General features: G+C 40.1%; 1 protein-coding gene across 2 annotated transcripts in view; it reads left to right on the top strand.

Moving 5' to 3' along the window:
* The window catches only part of IPO7 (importin 7), a gene marked incomplete at both ends in the record, with an annotated part of 68,222 nt that extends 58,008 nt beyond the window's left edge, over nt 1-10,214 (top strand). Inside the window, 6 exons of one of the 2 annotated variants that reach the window (XM_080707066.1) lie at nt 44-139; nt 1,742-1,962; nt 2,050-2,255; nt 3,629-3,835; nt 6,129-6,245; nt 10,117-10,214. In XM_080707066.1, the coding sequence (XP_080563192.1) occupies nt 44-139; nt 1,742-1,962; nt 2,050-2,255; nt 3,629-3,835; nt 6,129-6,245; nt 10,117-10,214 (945 nt within the window). The remainder of the gene's footprint in view (nt 1-43; nt 140-1,741; nt 1,963-2,049; nt 2,256-3,628; nt 3,836-6,128; nt 6,246-10,116) is intronic. The other variant, XM_080707067.1, reaches the window with a different exon arrangement.
* Between the last annotated feature and the right edge of the window lie 4,715 nt (nt 10,215-14,929).

The following is a 14,929-nucleotide window of genomic DNA, read 5'->3' on the forward strand; positions in this document are numbered from 1 at the left end:
GTTTCATAAAGCCTTGTTGAAATTTATATTCTGTGTTGATCAGGTTCTTACAGGAGTTGCAGGAGAAGATGCAGAGTGCCATGCAGCAAAATTATTAGAAGTCATCATTCTACAGTGCAAAGGACGTGGTATCGACCAGGTCAGTGAGGTACTATATGTTTGTGTGTGTGCATGTGTACTGCCGGGAATTGAGCCCAGGGCCTTGTGCACGCTAGGCAAATGATCCACACTCAGCTTCACCCCCATCCCATGGCTTAACTTTTAGTGCTTCTGTTTGAGGCTCAAAGAAAACTTTGAGGGAGGCTTTATTTGTATATTCTGTACACATATATATTTTTTTTGGCCATGCTTGAGTAATATTTTTAAGTTGTTGGCCTAATTAACCAGTGTGTGATGATCATATGTTTAATATGTGTGGCAAGTTTTGTGAGTACTTTGTTATCATACAGTCTTTGGCTTAAGATTTTAGATAGGGCTATGGTTGGTTTTTTTTTTTTTTTTTTTTTTTTTTTTGGGTGGTGCTGGGGTGGAACCCAGAGGCTTTCTATTTCCATGCTATACTCCCAGACCTATTTTATACTTTATTTGGAAACAGGGTCTCACTAAGTTGCTGAGAGCCTCACTGAGTAGCTGAGGCTGGCTTCGAACCTATGTGATACTTCTGTCTCAGCCTCCCAAGCACGGGGATTACAAGCATGTGCTACAAGCATGTGCCACACGAAGTAGCTGAAGCTGTTCTGAACTGTGATCCTCCTTGTCCCAGCCTTCCCAATGCTGGGATTACAAGTGTGCACCACCACCACACCTAGCTTCTGTGTGTGTGTGTGTGTGTGTGTGTGTGTGTGTGTGTGTGTGTGAGAGAGAGAGAGAGAGAGAGAGAGAGAGAGAGAGAGAGAGAGAGAGAGGGAGGGAGAGATTGATTGATTGATTCTGGGAATAGAACCCAGGGACATTCGACCTCCGAGCCACACCCCCTGCCCTATTTTTTTTATTCTTTACTTTGAAACAGGGTCTAAGTTGCAGAGGGCCTCACTAAGTAGCTGAGGCTGTCCACAAACCACGATCCTCTGGTCTCAGCCTCCCGAATGCTGGGATTACAATTGTGAGCCACCACGCCCGGTTTCTGTTTGTTTGTTTTTGGTGGTACTGGAGTTTCTGGAAACGTGTCTACCTCCGGGGTACACTCCCAGACCTATTTTATGTTTTATTTGGAAACAGGGTCTCTTTAACAAGTGAGGCTGGCTTCGAACCTGTGCGATCCTCCTGTCTCCGCCTCCTAAGCGCAGGGATTACAAGCGGTAGCCACCACACCCGGCTTCTGCGGTTCATTCATTCATTCATTCATTCATTCATTCATTTTATTGAGGCACTGGGGTTCTTGGAAGCCCTTCTACCTCTGGGCTACACTCCCAGACCTATTTTATACTTTTTTTATTTTTGGAAACAGGGTCTCTTAAGCCAGCGCAGCTGCCTCCCAAGTGCAGGGATTACAAGCGTGCGCCACCACACCCGGCTTTTCTGTGGTCATTTTAAATAGAATATTATGAAGTTGATTGATGCTGTGGTGAGGTTCTAAAAACTGAAAATTTGATTTTCTTCATAATTAGATTTCTCAGCCAAATGAGGCTTCAACTTTAAATATTGGTCATCTCATTGGGCAAAAGGGTTACCAGAGGTAAAAGTAAATTAATATGGCTAGAATATTTGGAATGCTAGCATTTTCATGTGTTTTTCTTTACAGTGCATTCCTTTATTCGTGGAGGCAGCTTTAGAGAGACTGACAAGAGAGGTGAAGACGAGTGAACTTCGAACAATGTGCCTGCAAGTTGCAATCGCAGCTTTGTATTATAATCCACATCTGCTACTCAATACCTTGGAAAATCTCCGCTTCCCTAATAATGTTGAACCAGTTACAAATCATTTTATTACACAATGGCTTAATGATGTTGATTGTTTCTTGGGGTAAGTGACATCAATTGGAACTTTATGGGAACTCTGCTTATGTAAGAAAATAGAAGAAAATTTATTTTGTTTATTTATTTTTTTTAGTCTTCATGACAGAAAGATGTGTGTTCTGGGCCTGTGTGCTCTTATTGATATGGAACAAATACCACAAGTTTTAAATCAGGTTTCTGGACAGATTTTGCCAGCTTTTATCCTTTTATTTAATGGATTAAAAAGAGCATATGCCTGCCATGCAGAACATGAGAATGACAGTGACGATGATGATGAAGCTGAAGATGATGATGAAACTGGTAAGGGATTTGTGGTGAATTTCAAGACAAAACTAGTCTAATTTGAGATATCACTGGACTTTTGGCAGTACTGGGGATGGAACCCCAGTACTCGAGCTTGCAATCCTTTTGTCTCAGTCTGCAAAGTACTGGGATTACAGGCATGCGCAAACATGCCCAGCCACTTTTTATTTTTTATTGTGAAACAGGCTCCACTCCCCCATACCTGGCTTTTTGTCTGAATTTATTACAAATAATGATTGTATCTCCTACCAGTGATGAAACCTAAGTGTGTTTACAATATGAAATTAAATGAATTAGATGTTAGCTAGTAATATATTTCTCATGTTAACTTTGCTTTTTTTTTTTTTTTGAGGTGGTACTGGGGGTGGAACCCAGGAGCATTCTACCTTCAAGCAATAGATCCCAGCCCAATTTTTTTTTTTTTTTTTTTAAACAGTGTCTCACTGAGTTGCAAAAGGCCTAAGTAGCTGAGGCTGTCCTCGAGCCAGAATCCTCCTGTCTGAGCCTCCCAAATGCTGGTATTACAAGTGTGTGGGCCCATGCCCAGCTTGTTTTTTGTTGTTGTTGTTGTTTTTTGGGTTTTTTTTTTTTTGTGTGTGTGTGGTACTGTGGATGGAACCCAGGGGCCTTCTATCTCAGGGCTACACTCCCAGACCTATTTTATATTTTATTTGGAAACAGGGTCTCTTAAGCCAGCTGAGGCTGGGTTCAAACCTGCGCAATCCTCCTGTCTCAGCCTCCCAAGCGCGGGGATTACAACCATGCGCCACCACGCCCGGCTATGCCCAGCTTGTTTTCTTTTTATTTTTTTTAACACATTACAAAAGGCTGAGCAAGGTGGCACGTGGCAGTAATCTCCGTACTTAAAAGGCCAGGACGAAGGATCGCAGTTTCGAGGACAACCTCAGCAACTTAATGAGACTTTCGCAACTTAGGGAGACTCTGTTTCCAAATAAAGTAGGTCTAGAGGTAGAATGTTCCCTCCTTAGTTCCTAATACTCCCAGTACCACAAAACAAAACAAAAAAGACAAAAGTTTTACAGATAAAGTATATACTATATTTTCTTACCATTGGTATTTACTATGATATACTTCTTAAGGCTTAGGGCATACCAACAGCTGAATTTCCTATATGCAGTTCTTGTTAAGAAATCTCTAGCATTAAGAAATACTTTTGAGTCGTGGTTGGGTTTCTTCAACATCTATGAAAAAATTTAATTATATTTCTAGACATGTATTTAAGCACCAAATTCTAAAACTTTTTCTTGTGTTTATTCATGACTTGTAATAAACTAAGAGTGATGATCATCACTTTTTTGAGTAACAAATTATATCAGTGTTATGAAAATACTTATTTTATGACATGGTAGAAGAACTAGGAAGTGATGAAGATGATATCGATGAAGATGGGCAAGAATATTTGGAGATACTGGCCAAGCAAGCAGGTGAAGATGGAGATGACGAAGATTGGGAAGAAGATGATGCTGAGGAGACTGCTCTGGAAGGCTATTCCACAATCATCGATGATGAAGACAACCCTGTTGATGAGTATCAAATATTTAAGGCTATATTTCAAAGTAAGTTGTTATATGTAGAACCATTTCACTGAATGAATTTTTGTTTGTACCTATCCCTTAAAGATCAAAGTAACTAAAATTATTTCTAGTGTTGCCAGAGAGTATATTTCTTCATCTTAAAATTTAAGGATGCATGTTCTTGGAAAATAGTGTAATTCAAAAAAGCTAACCCAGGGGCATTGTACCTCCGAGCTAAACCCCTAGGCCTATTTTTTTCTTTATTTTTTAAACAGTGTCTCACTACATACTTGGGGCTGGCCAAGAACTTGTGATCCTCCTGTCTCAGCCTCTCAAGTACTGGGATTACAAGTGTGCTTCACTATGCCCAGCTTCTTTTTTTTTTTTTTTTTCTTTTCCTTTCTTTTTAGTCCTGTATTTTTTATTTATTGGGGGTCTGGAGATGGAATCCAGGGGGGCATGTGACCTCCGAGCTACACCACCTGCCCTATTAACCACACCCAGCTTATCCTTTATTTTGAAATAGGATCTCACTACGTTGCATAAGGTATATACATCATCAAAGTAGCTCTGATCTTTTAATGTGTTAGGCTAATTTTAAAACATTGGATCCAGGCATGGTGGTACATGCTTGTAATTTCAGTTGGAAGGCTGATACAAGAGGATTGTAGGTTTGCGGCCAGCCTCAGCCCTTTGCAACTTACACCTTATTTCAAAATAAACAATAAAATATAAGTTGGGCGTAGTTGCACACGTTTGTAATCCCAACATTTGGGAGGCTGAGACAGGAGGATCACAGTTTGCAGCCAGCCTCAGTTACTTAGTGATGCCCTTTGTAACTCAGGAGACCCTGTTTCAAAATAAAGAAAAAAAAAATAGTGCTAGGGGGGCTAGGGGTGTAGCTCAGAGGTAGAATACCTTGGTTTTAATCCCTAGAACTGCCAAAAAAATAAATAATTAAAGGCTGGGGGGTATAGCTCAGAAATAGAATCCCCTTGAGTTCAGTCTCCAGTACCAAACTGAACAAAAAAAAAATCAGATATGCAGGGCATGGTGAAGGGAGGCTGAGACAGGAGGATTGCAGGTTCATGGCCAACCTCAGCAACTTAGTGAGATCCTGTTTCATAATAATAAAATAGAGCTGGGGGTGTAGCTCAAAGCTAGAATGCCCCTGGGTTCACTCCCCAGTGCCACGCACACACAAAAAGTGATAGAGTTTATTTAAAGCTTTGTTCTGATGTAGAAGAACTAAGGATATGTAGAAAGGCTCTTCAGGTAAAGGAAAAGAAATGTTAACTTTAAGAAGCTCCATGAATATCCTTGACCTTGAATATTCTCCAATCCTGTTTTCCCCTCAGCACTAAGTTCTTATTTTTGGTACTAGGATTTAAACTTAGGTACATTTTGTCTCAAAATTTTTAATAGCTGTGGGCGCTTGCATGCGTGTGTGTGTGTGAGAGAGAGAGAAAGAGAGAGAGAGAGAGAGAGAGAGAGAGAGAGAGAGAGAGAGAGAGAGAGAGAGAGAAACATTGTCTTTCTGAGCTCTTAAGTCCGCGGTCCTTGTGTCTAGGCCTCCCAAGTACTAGGATTTCGGGTTTGAGTCATCACACCTTACTCAGAACTAAATTCTTTATTAAAAAGCCATCGAGCTTTAAGAGTATTTGAGTTCAGATGATTAATGCCTACATAAATTATAAGTTTACAACATTTTCTTGACACTAAGAAAGCCAAGAAGAACATTGTTAGAGACTTATGTATATTTTAAGCATTTTGCACTAGGTGACCACATCAACTTAAGAGATCCCAAAAGGACCAGTCCACTGTGACCGGCCGTGTGCTCCATTACTAAGAGAACTGAGCTCACCAGGCCAGTGTTACCCCCATACACTTCCCATGCTCATTACTTATAAGGTTTCCTTTGAAGAGTCCATGACCCCAACAGTACCAAAGGGGGGAAAACTGATTTTGGGCTATAAAAATATTGTTTTGAAGTACAAGGATAAACTTTAATTTTTAGTCCAAAAATTTTGTTTCACAATAACTTAGATCATTCTTTAAATTGTTGGGACAATTAGGTCAGTGAAGTGGCTCACAGCCGCAACCCCAGTAATTGTGAAGCTTAAACAGAAGTTTCTTGGGTACAAGGCCATCCTTAGCAATTAGTGAAACTCTGGTTCAAAATAAATATAGTCTGGAACTGGGTTCCATTTCTAGTAACAAAAAAATTTTTTTTAATGTCAGAATTTCAGTATTGGTTGGGCATAGAATGAAAGATGCTATGAGATTCTTTTAATGAATGTTTTTTCACTCTTTTTTTTTTTTTTGGGGGGGGTAGCTATTCAAAACCGTAATCCAGTGTGGTATCAGGCTCTGACTCATGGTCTTAATGAAGAACAAAGAAAACAATTACAGGACATAGCAACTCTGGCAGATCAAAGAAGAGCAGCCCATGGTATGTTACTCATTCATAACCCCTCTTTGATGTAATTAATGACTACACAGCTTTAAACTTTTATGACATTAAATTTTAAAATATTATATGATCATATATAGGCTGGGTGTGGTAGATGTACCAATAGAGTACTAATTGTTAGAGTGCTGACATAGTCTGTAGAAGTTCCTAAAAGAGAGAGAGGCAAAAGCTTACTGTTGCATGTGAAGAGAATAAACTCAATCTAAGGGAATTAATATGAGAAGTAATTAGTTTCATGTTTGGCTACGGTTTGTGTGGAGGGTTGGTTACTGGAGTTTGAGCCCAGGAATATCTTCTCTTTTTTTTTTTGTGGTACTGGGGTTCCTGGAAGCCTTTCTAACACTCCCAGACCTATTTTATACTTTTTTTGGGGGGGAACAGGGTCTCTTAAGCCAGCCTTGCTGGCTTCGAACCAGCGCGATCCTCCTGTCTCCGCAGGGATTACAAGCATGTGCCACCATGCCTGGCTAAGCCCAGGAACATCTTACCTCTAAGCCATATGCCCAGCCGTTTTCATTTCGCTTTTGTTGTGTGGGTGTGGTGTTAAATTTTTGTTTTGTTTTGTTTGCAGTACTGGGGATGGAACCCAGGGGTATTCTACCTTCTGAGCTATACCTCAGCCCTATTTTTTATTCTTTATTTTGAAACAGGGTCTCACTGAGTTGCACAAGGTTTCACCAAGTAGCTGAGGCTGTCCATGAACCGTAATCCTCCCATTTCAGCCTCCCAAATGCTGGGATTACAAGCATGTAACACCACGCCTGGCTTAAGCCTTTATACTTTAAAAAATTGTATGTTTCTTTTTCTTATAACAAAACAAGCTTTCAACATATAAAATAACTGCTAGCAGATTAGAAGTAAGGGATGCTTAGACTTACTCAAGGACACAGATGATCAGTATAGGCTTTTATCTTTAGGAGTAAGAACAAAGAATAATTTGGACTTTAGACTTCTACCATGCAGCCCCCTTACCTTAACTAAGTGACACTGTATGTGTATGTGAGGGCCGGGTACTGGGAATTGAACCCAGGGACATTCTACCTCTGAGCTATACCCCCAGCCTTTTCTTTTCTTTCTTTCTTCTTTTTTTTTTTTTTTTTTTTTTTTTTTTTTTTTTTTTGCGACACTGTGGATTAAACCCAGAGGCATTTACCTCTAAGCTACACCCCCCCAGCCCTATTTTTTTATTCTTTATTTTGAAACAGGGTCTCACTATCTTCCGAAAGGCTTAAGTAGCCGTTTTCATTTTGAATTGAGGGCTTGCTAAAATCTTAAGGCAGGTGTCAGCCACATCGGTTTGCCCCAGTAGTTTACAATTTTTTATTTTCTCCTGCACTAGGGATTGGATTCATGGACATTCTGCCTCTGAGATACACCCCAGACCAGCCATGCTAGGGATCAAACCTCAGGGCCTTAGGCATGGTAGGCGGCAAGCACTCTAACACTGGAATTTGGTGTTGAACTCATTTGGAACCAATGAAAACCATTATTTTCATTCATCAAAGATTACTCCCATGTGGATTATTGGACAGTTGCCATTACGCTGTATAATTGATTTTTTTTTTTTTTTTTTTTTTTTTTTTTTTTTTTTTTTGGTGGTACTAGGGATGGAACCCAGGGGCATTTGTATCTCTGGGCTATACTCCCAGACCTATTTTTATACTGTATTTGGAAACAGGGTCTCACTAAGTAGTTGAGGCTGGCTTCAAATCTGTGCTATCCTCTTGTCTCAGCCTCCCAACCGCTGGGACTACAAGTGTGCACCACCATTACCAGCTGTGTAATTGATTTTTTTTTTTTAATCTATAAATGAAGCCAGGCGTGGTGGCACATGCTTATCATCCCAGCACTTGGGAGGTTGAGACAGGAGGATCACAGGTTCATAGCCAGCTTCAGCTATTTAATGAGGCCCTCCACAACTTACTGTGAGACCCAGTTTCAAAATAAAGAATAAAGCCGGGCATGGTGATGCACTTTTGTAATCCCAGCATTTGGGAGGCTGAGACAGGAGAATCGTGGTTTGAGGAGAGCCTTACTACTACTTAGTGACACCCTTTGCAACTCAGGGAGACCCTGTTTCAAAATTAAACAGAATAAAAAATGGGACCGGGGGTGTAGCTCGGGGGTAAAATGCCCCTGGGCTCCATCCCCAGTACTGCCAAAAATTAAAAAATTTTTTAAAAAAGGATAAAAAGTAGGACTGGGAGCCAGGTATGGTGGTGTAAGCTTGTAATCCTAGCATTCCAGTGACTGAGATGGGAAGATCACAGTTCAGGGACAGCCTCAGCTACTTAGTTGAGGCCCTTTGCAATTCAGTGAGATCCTGTTTCAAAATAAAGAACAAAAAGTAGGGCTGGGGTGTAGCTTGAAGATAGAACACCCCTAGGGTTGTAGCTCAGAGGTAGAATGTGGTTACATCCCTGGTAACACACACACAGTGTGTGTGTGTGTGTGTGTGTGTCCTATAAATAAGGACATGGTTGCACATGCTTATGATTCCAGTACTTCGGAGGCTGAGACAGGATGGTAGCCGATTTGAGGACAGCCTCAACCATATGGCAAGACTCAGCAACCTAGTGAGACCCTGTTTCAAACTAAAAAAATTAAATGAGCTGGTGGTGTGGCTCAGAGGTAGAACTCCCTTAGGTTGCATCTCTAGTAGCAAAAATATATGAAGCATTCATAGTGACACATGCCTGTAATGCCAGTACAGGGAAACTGACATAGGATGATTACAGGTTTGAGGATAGCTTTAGCAACTTAGCAAGACTCTTAGCACCCTGAGATCTAACAAGACCCTGTGTATTTTGTGTATGGTACTAGGTGGAACCCAGAGGCATTCTTTCCAAGTGACACACCCAGCCCTATATTTTATTCTTCATTTTGAAACAGGGTCTCACTGAGTTGCAAAGGGCCTCACTGAGTAGCTGAGGCTGGCTTTGAGTCTGCGCAATCCTCCTGTCTCAGCAACCCAAGTGCTGGGATCACAAGCGTGCACCACCACGCCTGGCTGTTTGGTTTTTTTTAAAGGGCTGGGGATATATGTTGGAAGTATAATGACCCTGGGTTCCATCCCCAGTACCACACACACCAAAAAAATCTATAAATGACCACTTTATATCCCAGCCCTGTTATGCATTTTCAAACTATACATTTAAATTATACATAGCCAGCCGAGCATGGTGATCCATTCTTGTATTCCCAGCACTTGGGATGCTGATACAGGAGGATTGTAGTTCCCGGCCAGCCTCCCCTACTTAGGCCCTATTTTCAAATAAAGAATAAAAATTAGGGCTGGGGGTGTAGCTAGTAGGTAAAATGCCTCTGGGTCTCATCTCCAGTACGGCAAAATATAAATAAACTATACATAGCCTATTTTTTCAAGTTTTATGTTGTTTTACTAGGGATCAAACCGAGGACCATTCTACCTCCAAGTTATACCCCTAGCCTTTTTTATTTTGAAACAGGATCTTACTTAAGTTGTTGAGGCTGGCCTCAAATCTGGAATCCTTGTTTTAGCCTCCTAAGTACTGGGCTTAGAGGCTTTCTCTAGGTCTTAACCAACAACCAGCTTTGTAGTCAGAGTGTGTGTGTCTACATTTCTAAGGCTGTCCTCAAACTTATGCTCCTCCTGTCTCAGCCTCCCACGTACTGGGTTTACAGGTGTTGTGGCTCTGGAGAAATTATGTTCTTTACATAGTGCATGACCTCATTCTCCTATACATTTGGTTGGATGGGGATCGTTGGTGGCTACACTGTTGACTTGTTAATACATTAATTCCTTTTTTTCTCACAAACATAGTGTAAGATATTCATATACTTATAAAAGTTTCACTGATTTATTTTCTAGAATCCAAAATGATTGAGAAACATGGAGGATACAAATTCAGTGCTCCAGTTGTGCCAAGTTCATTCAATTTTGGAGGCCCTGCACCAGGGATGAATTGACTTACCACTTTCTTTCCTGCTGTGTGATTGTAGTGACGAGCTTGTGTTCCTCCTAGTAGTGGTTCCAGAACTGGTTCATGTTACCTACTTTAAACTAATTGATCAATAGATGGACAAAAAACCCAGAACGTGGGACCTGATCATGCAACCTGGCACTGGAAGAGAAACCGGAGGGATTCTGGGGGGAGGGAGGCCTTTGGGGGGTATTTTCTTTATTTTTTGAAGAAAGTAAGATCCTGACTCTGAAGCTTCACGTGACACTGTGGAAATCTGAAACAAGAGGGGATGTCATGAAGGCAGCTTTTCTTTTTCTGAGGAAAAAATAGGCATGGGCTACAGGACTATTTAAAATGTCTCATTTACAGTATAAAACTCAAAGGTAGATATAATTTTTATACCTTATGAGTATTTGTCCAATTTCTGTCTGTTCTTCACCATTGGGTATCCTTTATATGTAAATAAGGTAATCTGATAGCCTTATTCAGTCTTCATCATTTTCATTCATCAAAGATTTATGTAGATTATTGGATGGACATTTATTGTAGCACTACATAACTGATTTAAAATCTGTAAATGAATTAGCACTTTCATATTGAAACAAGCCTGCTAGCCTATGTATAAAAGCAAAAATGTTTGCTGTTTATAAAAAGGGATGTAATAGGGTGGGGGATGGGTAATTTCAAGTTATTAATTTAAAAATGAACTAGCAATTTTGTACCTGGTGACTTTGTGGTGCACTCACCTCTGATAGTGACTTGAATTCGGTATGTAAAAAGGGGTTAGTGATATTTCATTGCTGCTAAAAATGGCAACTCCCTCTGTGTGTTTCCTTTTTTTCCTTAAAGCTCTCAGTGTATAAATGGGTATTTGGATACAAGACCTTACTGTAACAAATTAGAAAGGTGATATCTGAAGCATGTAAATTGGATATAAAGTTCTACTCTTAAAGAGTTCATCTTAGAGTATAGCTGACCATCTATATATGCAATCTATTAAAACAACTTAATTCGGCTATTATGTCTTGATTTGATTGCAGTTTTGTTCCTAATAATTTCACCCCTTATTGGCCTGTTTATCCTGTATCTAGGAAGAGTGCAAAAGTGCACATTTAAAATTTGACATTGAATACCTACCACTCCCCTTTCCCCAGCTTCTCTACCCCTCTTGATGATTGTGGTATCAGATCTTAACCTGCAGGCAAAAGGCACATGGTTCCTTCCAAAAACCACTATTGATACCACTGCAAAAGCAAGCCAGCAACAAGACAGTATAGAGAGAGGTTGGCTTAATTGCCTCTCTTCCTAACTGCATGTTCAAAATAAGCCTTTATTGATCTTAAACTTGTCAGATGAGTCATACATTGAGTTATTTTTTATATACATGTGTACACAATATTTCAAATTGAAAGCAACATCTCAGTGGATTCAAACTATTACATGCTGTTGTCTAAAACAGAGTAGAAAATTTATAAATGTAAAAATGAAATGCACATATTGATATTTAAAATGGATAATTAAGAAAACTCATTGGTGTTGTGTTTTTCTTGTATACCAATAATTAAGCCACTACTGTTGGCACTGTTTGGTTTTATATTTTAACACTGAAGGAGTGAAAGTATTTCCTATATTTATGAATTTACTACTAAAATCTTGGCAAAAAAAGGAGAAAAAACTTGTCTAAAATGTGTGGGTGAAAACTGTTAATCAAGTGTGTTTCTACTCCCACTCCCCAAAGTTGGACACCAACTGTATACCCTACGCTGCTGAAGGAGATTTCACTATTATATAAAAATCAATAAAATAAAAAATGGAGCAGTTGTATATATGCAACATTGTGTACAGAGGGGAGATTGGATAGTATTAACATTCTTGTCTTCCTTTTTTTCCCCCCCTTTTTTTGGTCCCTTAATTCTTAGTCTACTTTTTAAAATTTCAGACTTCAATGCTTTATGAATTGATAAATCAAATTTTCACATTGTTATTGAAAACCATATTAATAAAGGTTTTAGTTATTCCCATGCACACCATTAAAATTGTTTGCTGAGGTTTGTTTTAAGAAAATATACTGAGCATGTCTTCAAAAATTAAGTTTTAAGCCGGGCATGGTGGCACGCGCTTTTTATCCCCGTGCTTGGGAGGCTGAGACAGGAAGATTGCACAGGTTTGAAGCCAGCCTCAGCTACTTTTATTTTTTTATTATTATCATTATTATTATTATTTATTTATTTTTTTGGTGGTACTGGGGTTCCTGGAAGCCCTTCTACTCCGGGCTACACTCCCAGACCTATTTTTTTTTTATATATTTTTATTTGGAAACAGGGTCTCTTAAGCCAACACGGCGGCTGGCTTCGAACCTGTGCGATCCTCCTGTCTCCCCTCCCAAGCGAGGGGATTACAAGCATGCGCCACCACGCCCGGCACAGCCCCAGCTACTTAGTGAGGCTCTCAACAACTTAGTGAGATCTTGTTTCTAAATAAAATATTAAAAAAAATAGGTCTGGGAGTATAAACCAGAGGTAGAAAGCCCCTGGGTTCTACCCCCAGTACCACCAAAAAAAAATTAAGTTTTATATCTCTTTTTAAAATTTTCAAACGAATCTCCTTTTCCAGGTCTTGATTTGAAATTAGACTTAAAATTAATTATTTCAGTAATGTTCAAGTGGTAGCTTCTAATCAAATATATGCCTCAAATTTTATGATTTCCTTAATGTATGGGTTTGAATAGGTCATGAGACTTATTTTTGGAAGCCTTTCTGATATACTTATTTAATTTTTGGTACTGGGCATTCTACCTCTAAGCTATGCCCCCCAGCCCTTTTTATTTTATATTTAATTTTTCTTTTTGGTGGTACTGGGGTTCTTGGAAACCCTTCTACTTCCGGGCTACTTCCCAGACCTATTTTTATACTTTATTATTTGGAAACAGGGCCTCTTTAAGCCATCGCGGCTGGCTTCAAACCTGTGCGATCCTCCTGTCTCCACCTCCCAAGGGCTGGGATTACAAGTGTGCACCACCATGCCCGACTATACTTTTATTTTTAAACAGGGTCTGTGATCCTTTCTCAATTTCCCAAGTACTGGGATTACAGGTGTGCACCATTGCACCCACCTGAAAGTATTTAAGAATCTCATAATTCATCATATATGTTTTCTTCCAGTTTTTCTTTGTACACACAGCGTTTCCCACAGTTTTACTATCTAAACATTTATTTTTGACACACCACATTAAGTGACTGCTGTACTTGGCTCTGAAAGAGTCCAGAGTCTGGAGTATGGATGTCCAAACACTCCTGTAGCTATATGCTGCTATTTGGTCTCATATATAACTTCTAGAAATAAGCTTGAAGAAAAAGGCACTAAGAAGTATATAAATATCTTGTAATGCTAGCTATTCAGAAGCTGAGGTAGGAGTAATTCAGGTTCAAGGCCATCCTGGAAAATTTAGGGGAGATCCTGTCTTTAAAACAAAAAAGGCTGGGGATGTACCTTAGTGGTACAGCCGGGGGTTCAATCTCCAGTACTGCAAAAAAAAAAGTATGCCCACAAAAATAAAGTCACATTAACTCTGTGTGTGTGTGTGTGTGTGTGTGTGTGTGTGTGTGTGTGTACCGCTATTAAAATATACTGAAGCCAGGCATGGTGACACACTGTAATCTCAGCATTTGAAAGGCTGAGACATGAGGATCCAGGTTTGCAGCCAGCCTCAGCTACTACTTAGTGGTGGGACACTTTGCAATTCAATGAGACCCTGTTTCTTTTCTTTTTTCCGGTACTGGATATGGAACTTGGGGACATTCTACTTCCAAGTTACACCCCCAGTCATATTTTTTATTTACTTTGAAACAGGGTCACACTGAGTTGCAATGGTAGCTGAGGCTGTCTGCAAAACCAGATCCTGTCTCAGCCTCCCAAATGCTGGGATTACAAGCATGTTTCAAAATAAGGAATAAACTAGGGTTGAGGGTGGTCACTTGGAGGTAGAATACCCCTGGGTATTCTTTTGTTTGTGTGTGTGGTGGGGGGTGGTACTGGGAGTTGGAACCCAGGGGCATTTGTATCTCCGGGCTATACTCCCAGACCTGTTTTATACTTTATTTGGAAACAGGGTCTCACTAAGTAGCTGAGGCTGGCTTTGAACCTGTGCGATCTATTGTCTCAGCCTCCCAAGTGCTGTGATTAAATGTGTGCACCAAGCCAGGCGTGGTGGCGCACGCTTGTAATCCCCGCGCTTGGAGGTGGAGACAGGAGGATCGTGCAGGTTCGAAGCCAGCCGCGCTGGCTTAAGAGACCCTGTTTCCAAATAAAAAAATATAAAAAAATATAAAATAGGTCTGGGAGTGTAACCCAGAGGTAGAAGGGTTTCCGGGAACCGCAGTACCACCAAAAAAAAAGGCGTGCACCACCACGCCTGGCTACCCCTCAGTATTCTAAATTCTATACCGGGTTCCATCCCCAGTACCGCCCAAAACAAAAAACCAGGCTGGGGATGTAGCTAAAAAATTTGCAGTTAACCACAATTGTCAAACTTGGACCTCAATTATTTGAAGATGGTACAAATACTGCATATGCCGAGGATAGTTTGAAGATGTTAAAACTGCATTCACACTGAAAGGACTATATAAACTTTGAGGAAATCATGCAATTAGCCGTCAACAAGACACCAACAGTTATGCCTGGAGTTTCAACATACTGAGACCTCTGGAGATATGAAAGGAA

The sequence above is a fragment of the Muscardinus avellanarius genome (assembly GCF_963383645.1).
Source record: "Muscardinus avellanarius genome assembly, chromosome: 1".
Taxonomy (NCBI): Eukaryota; Metazoa; Chordata; class Mammalia; order Rodentia; family Gliridae; genus Muscardinus; species Muscardinus avellanarius.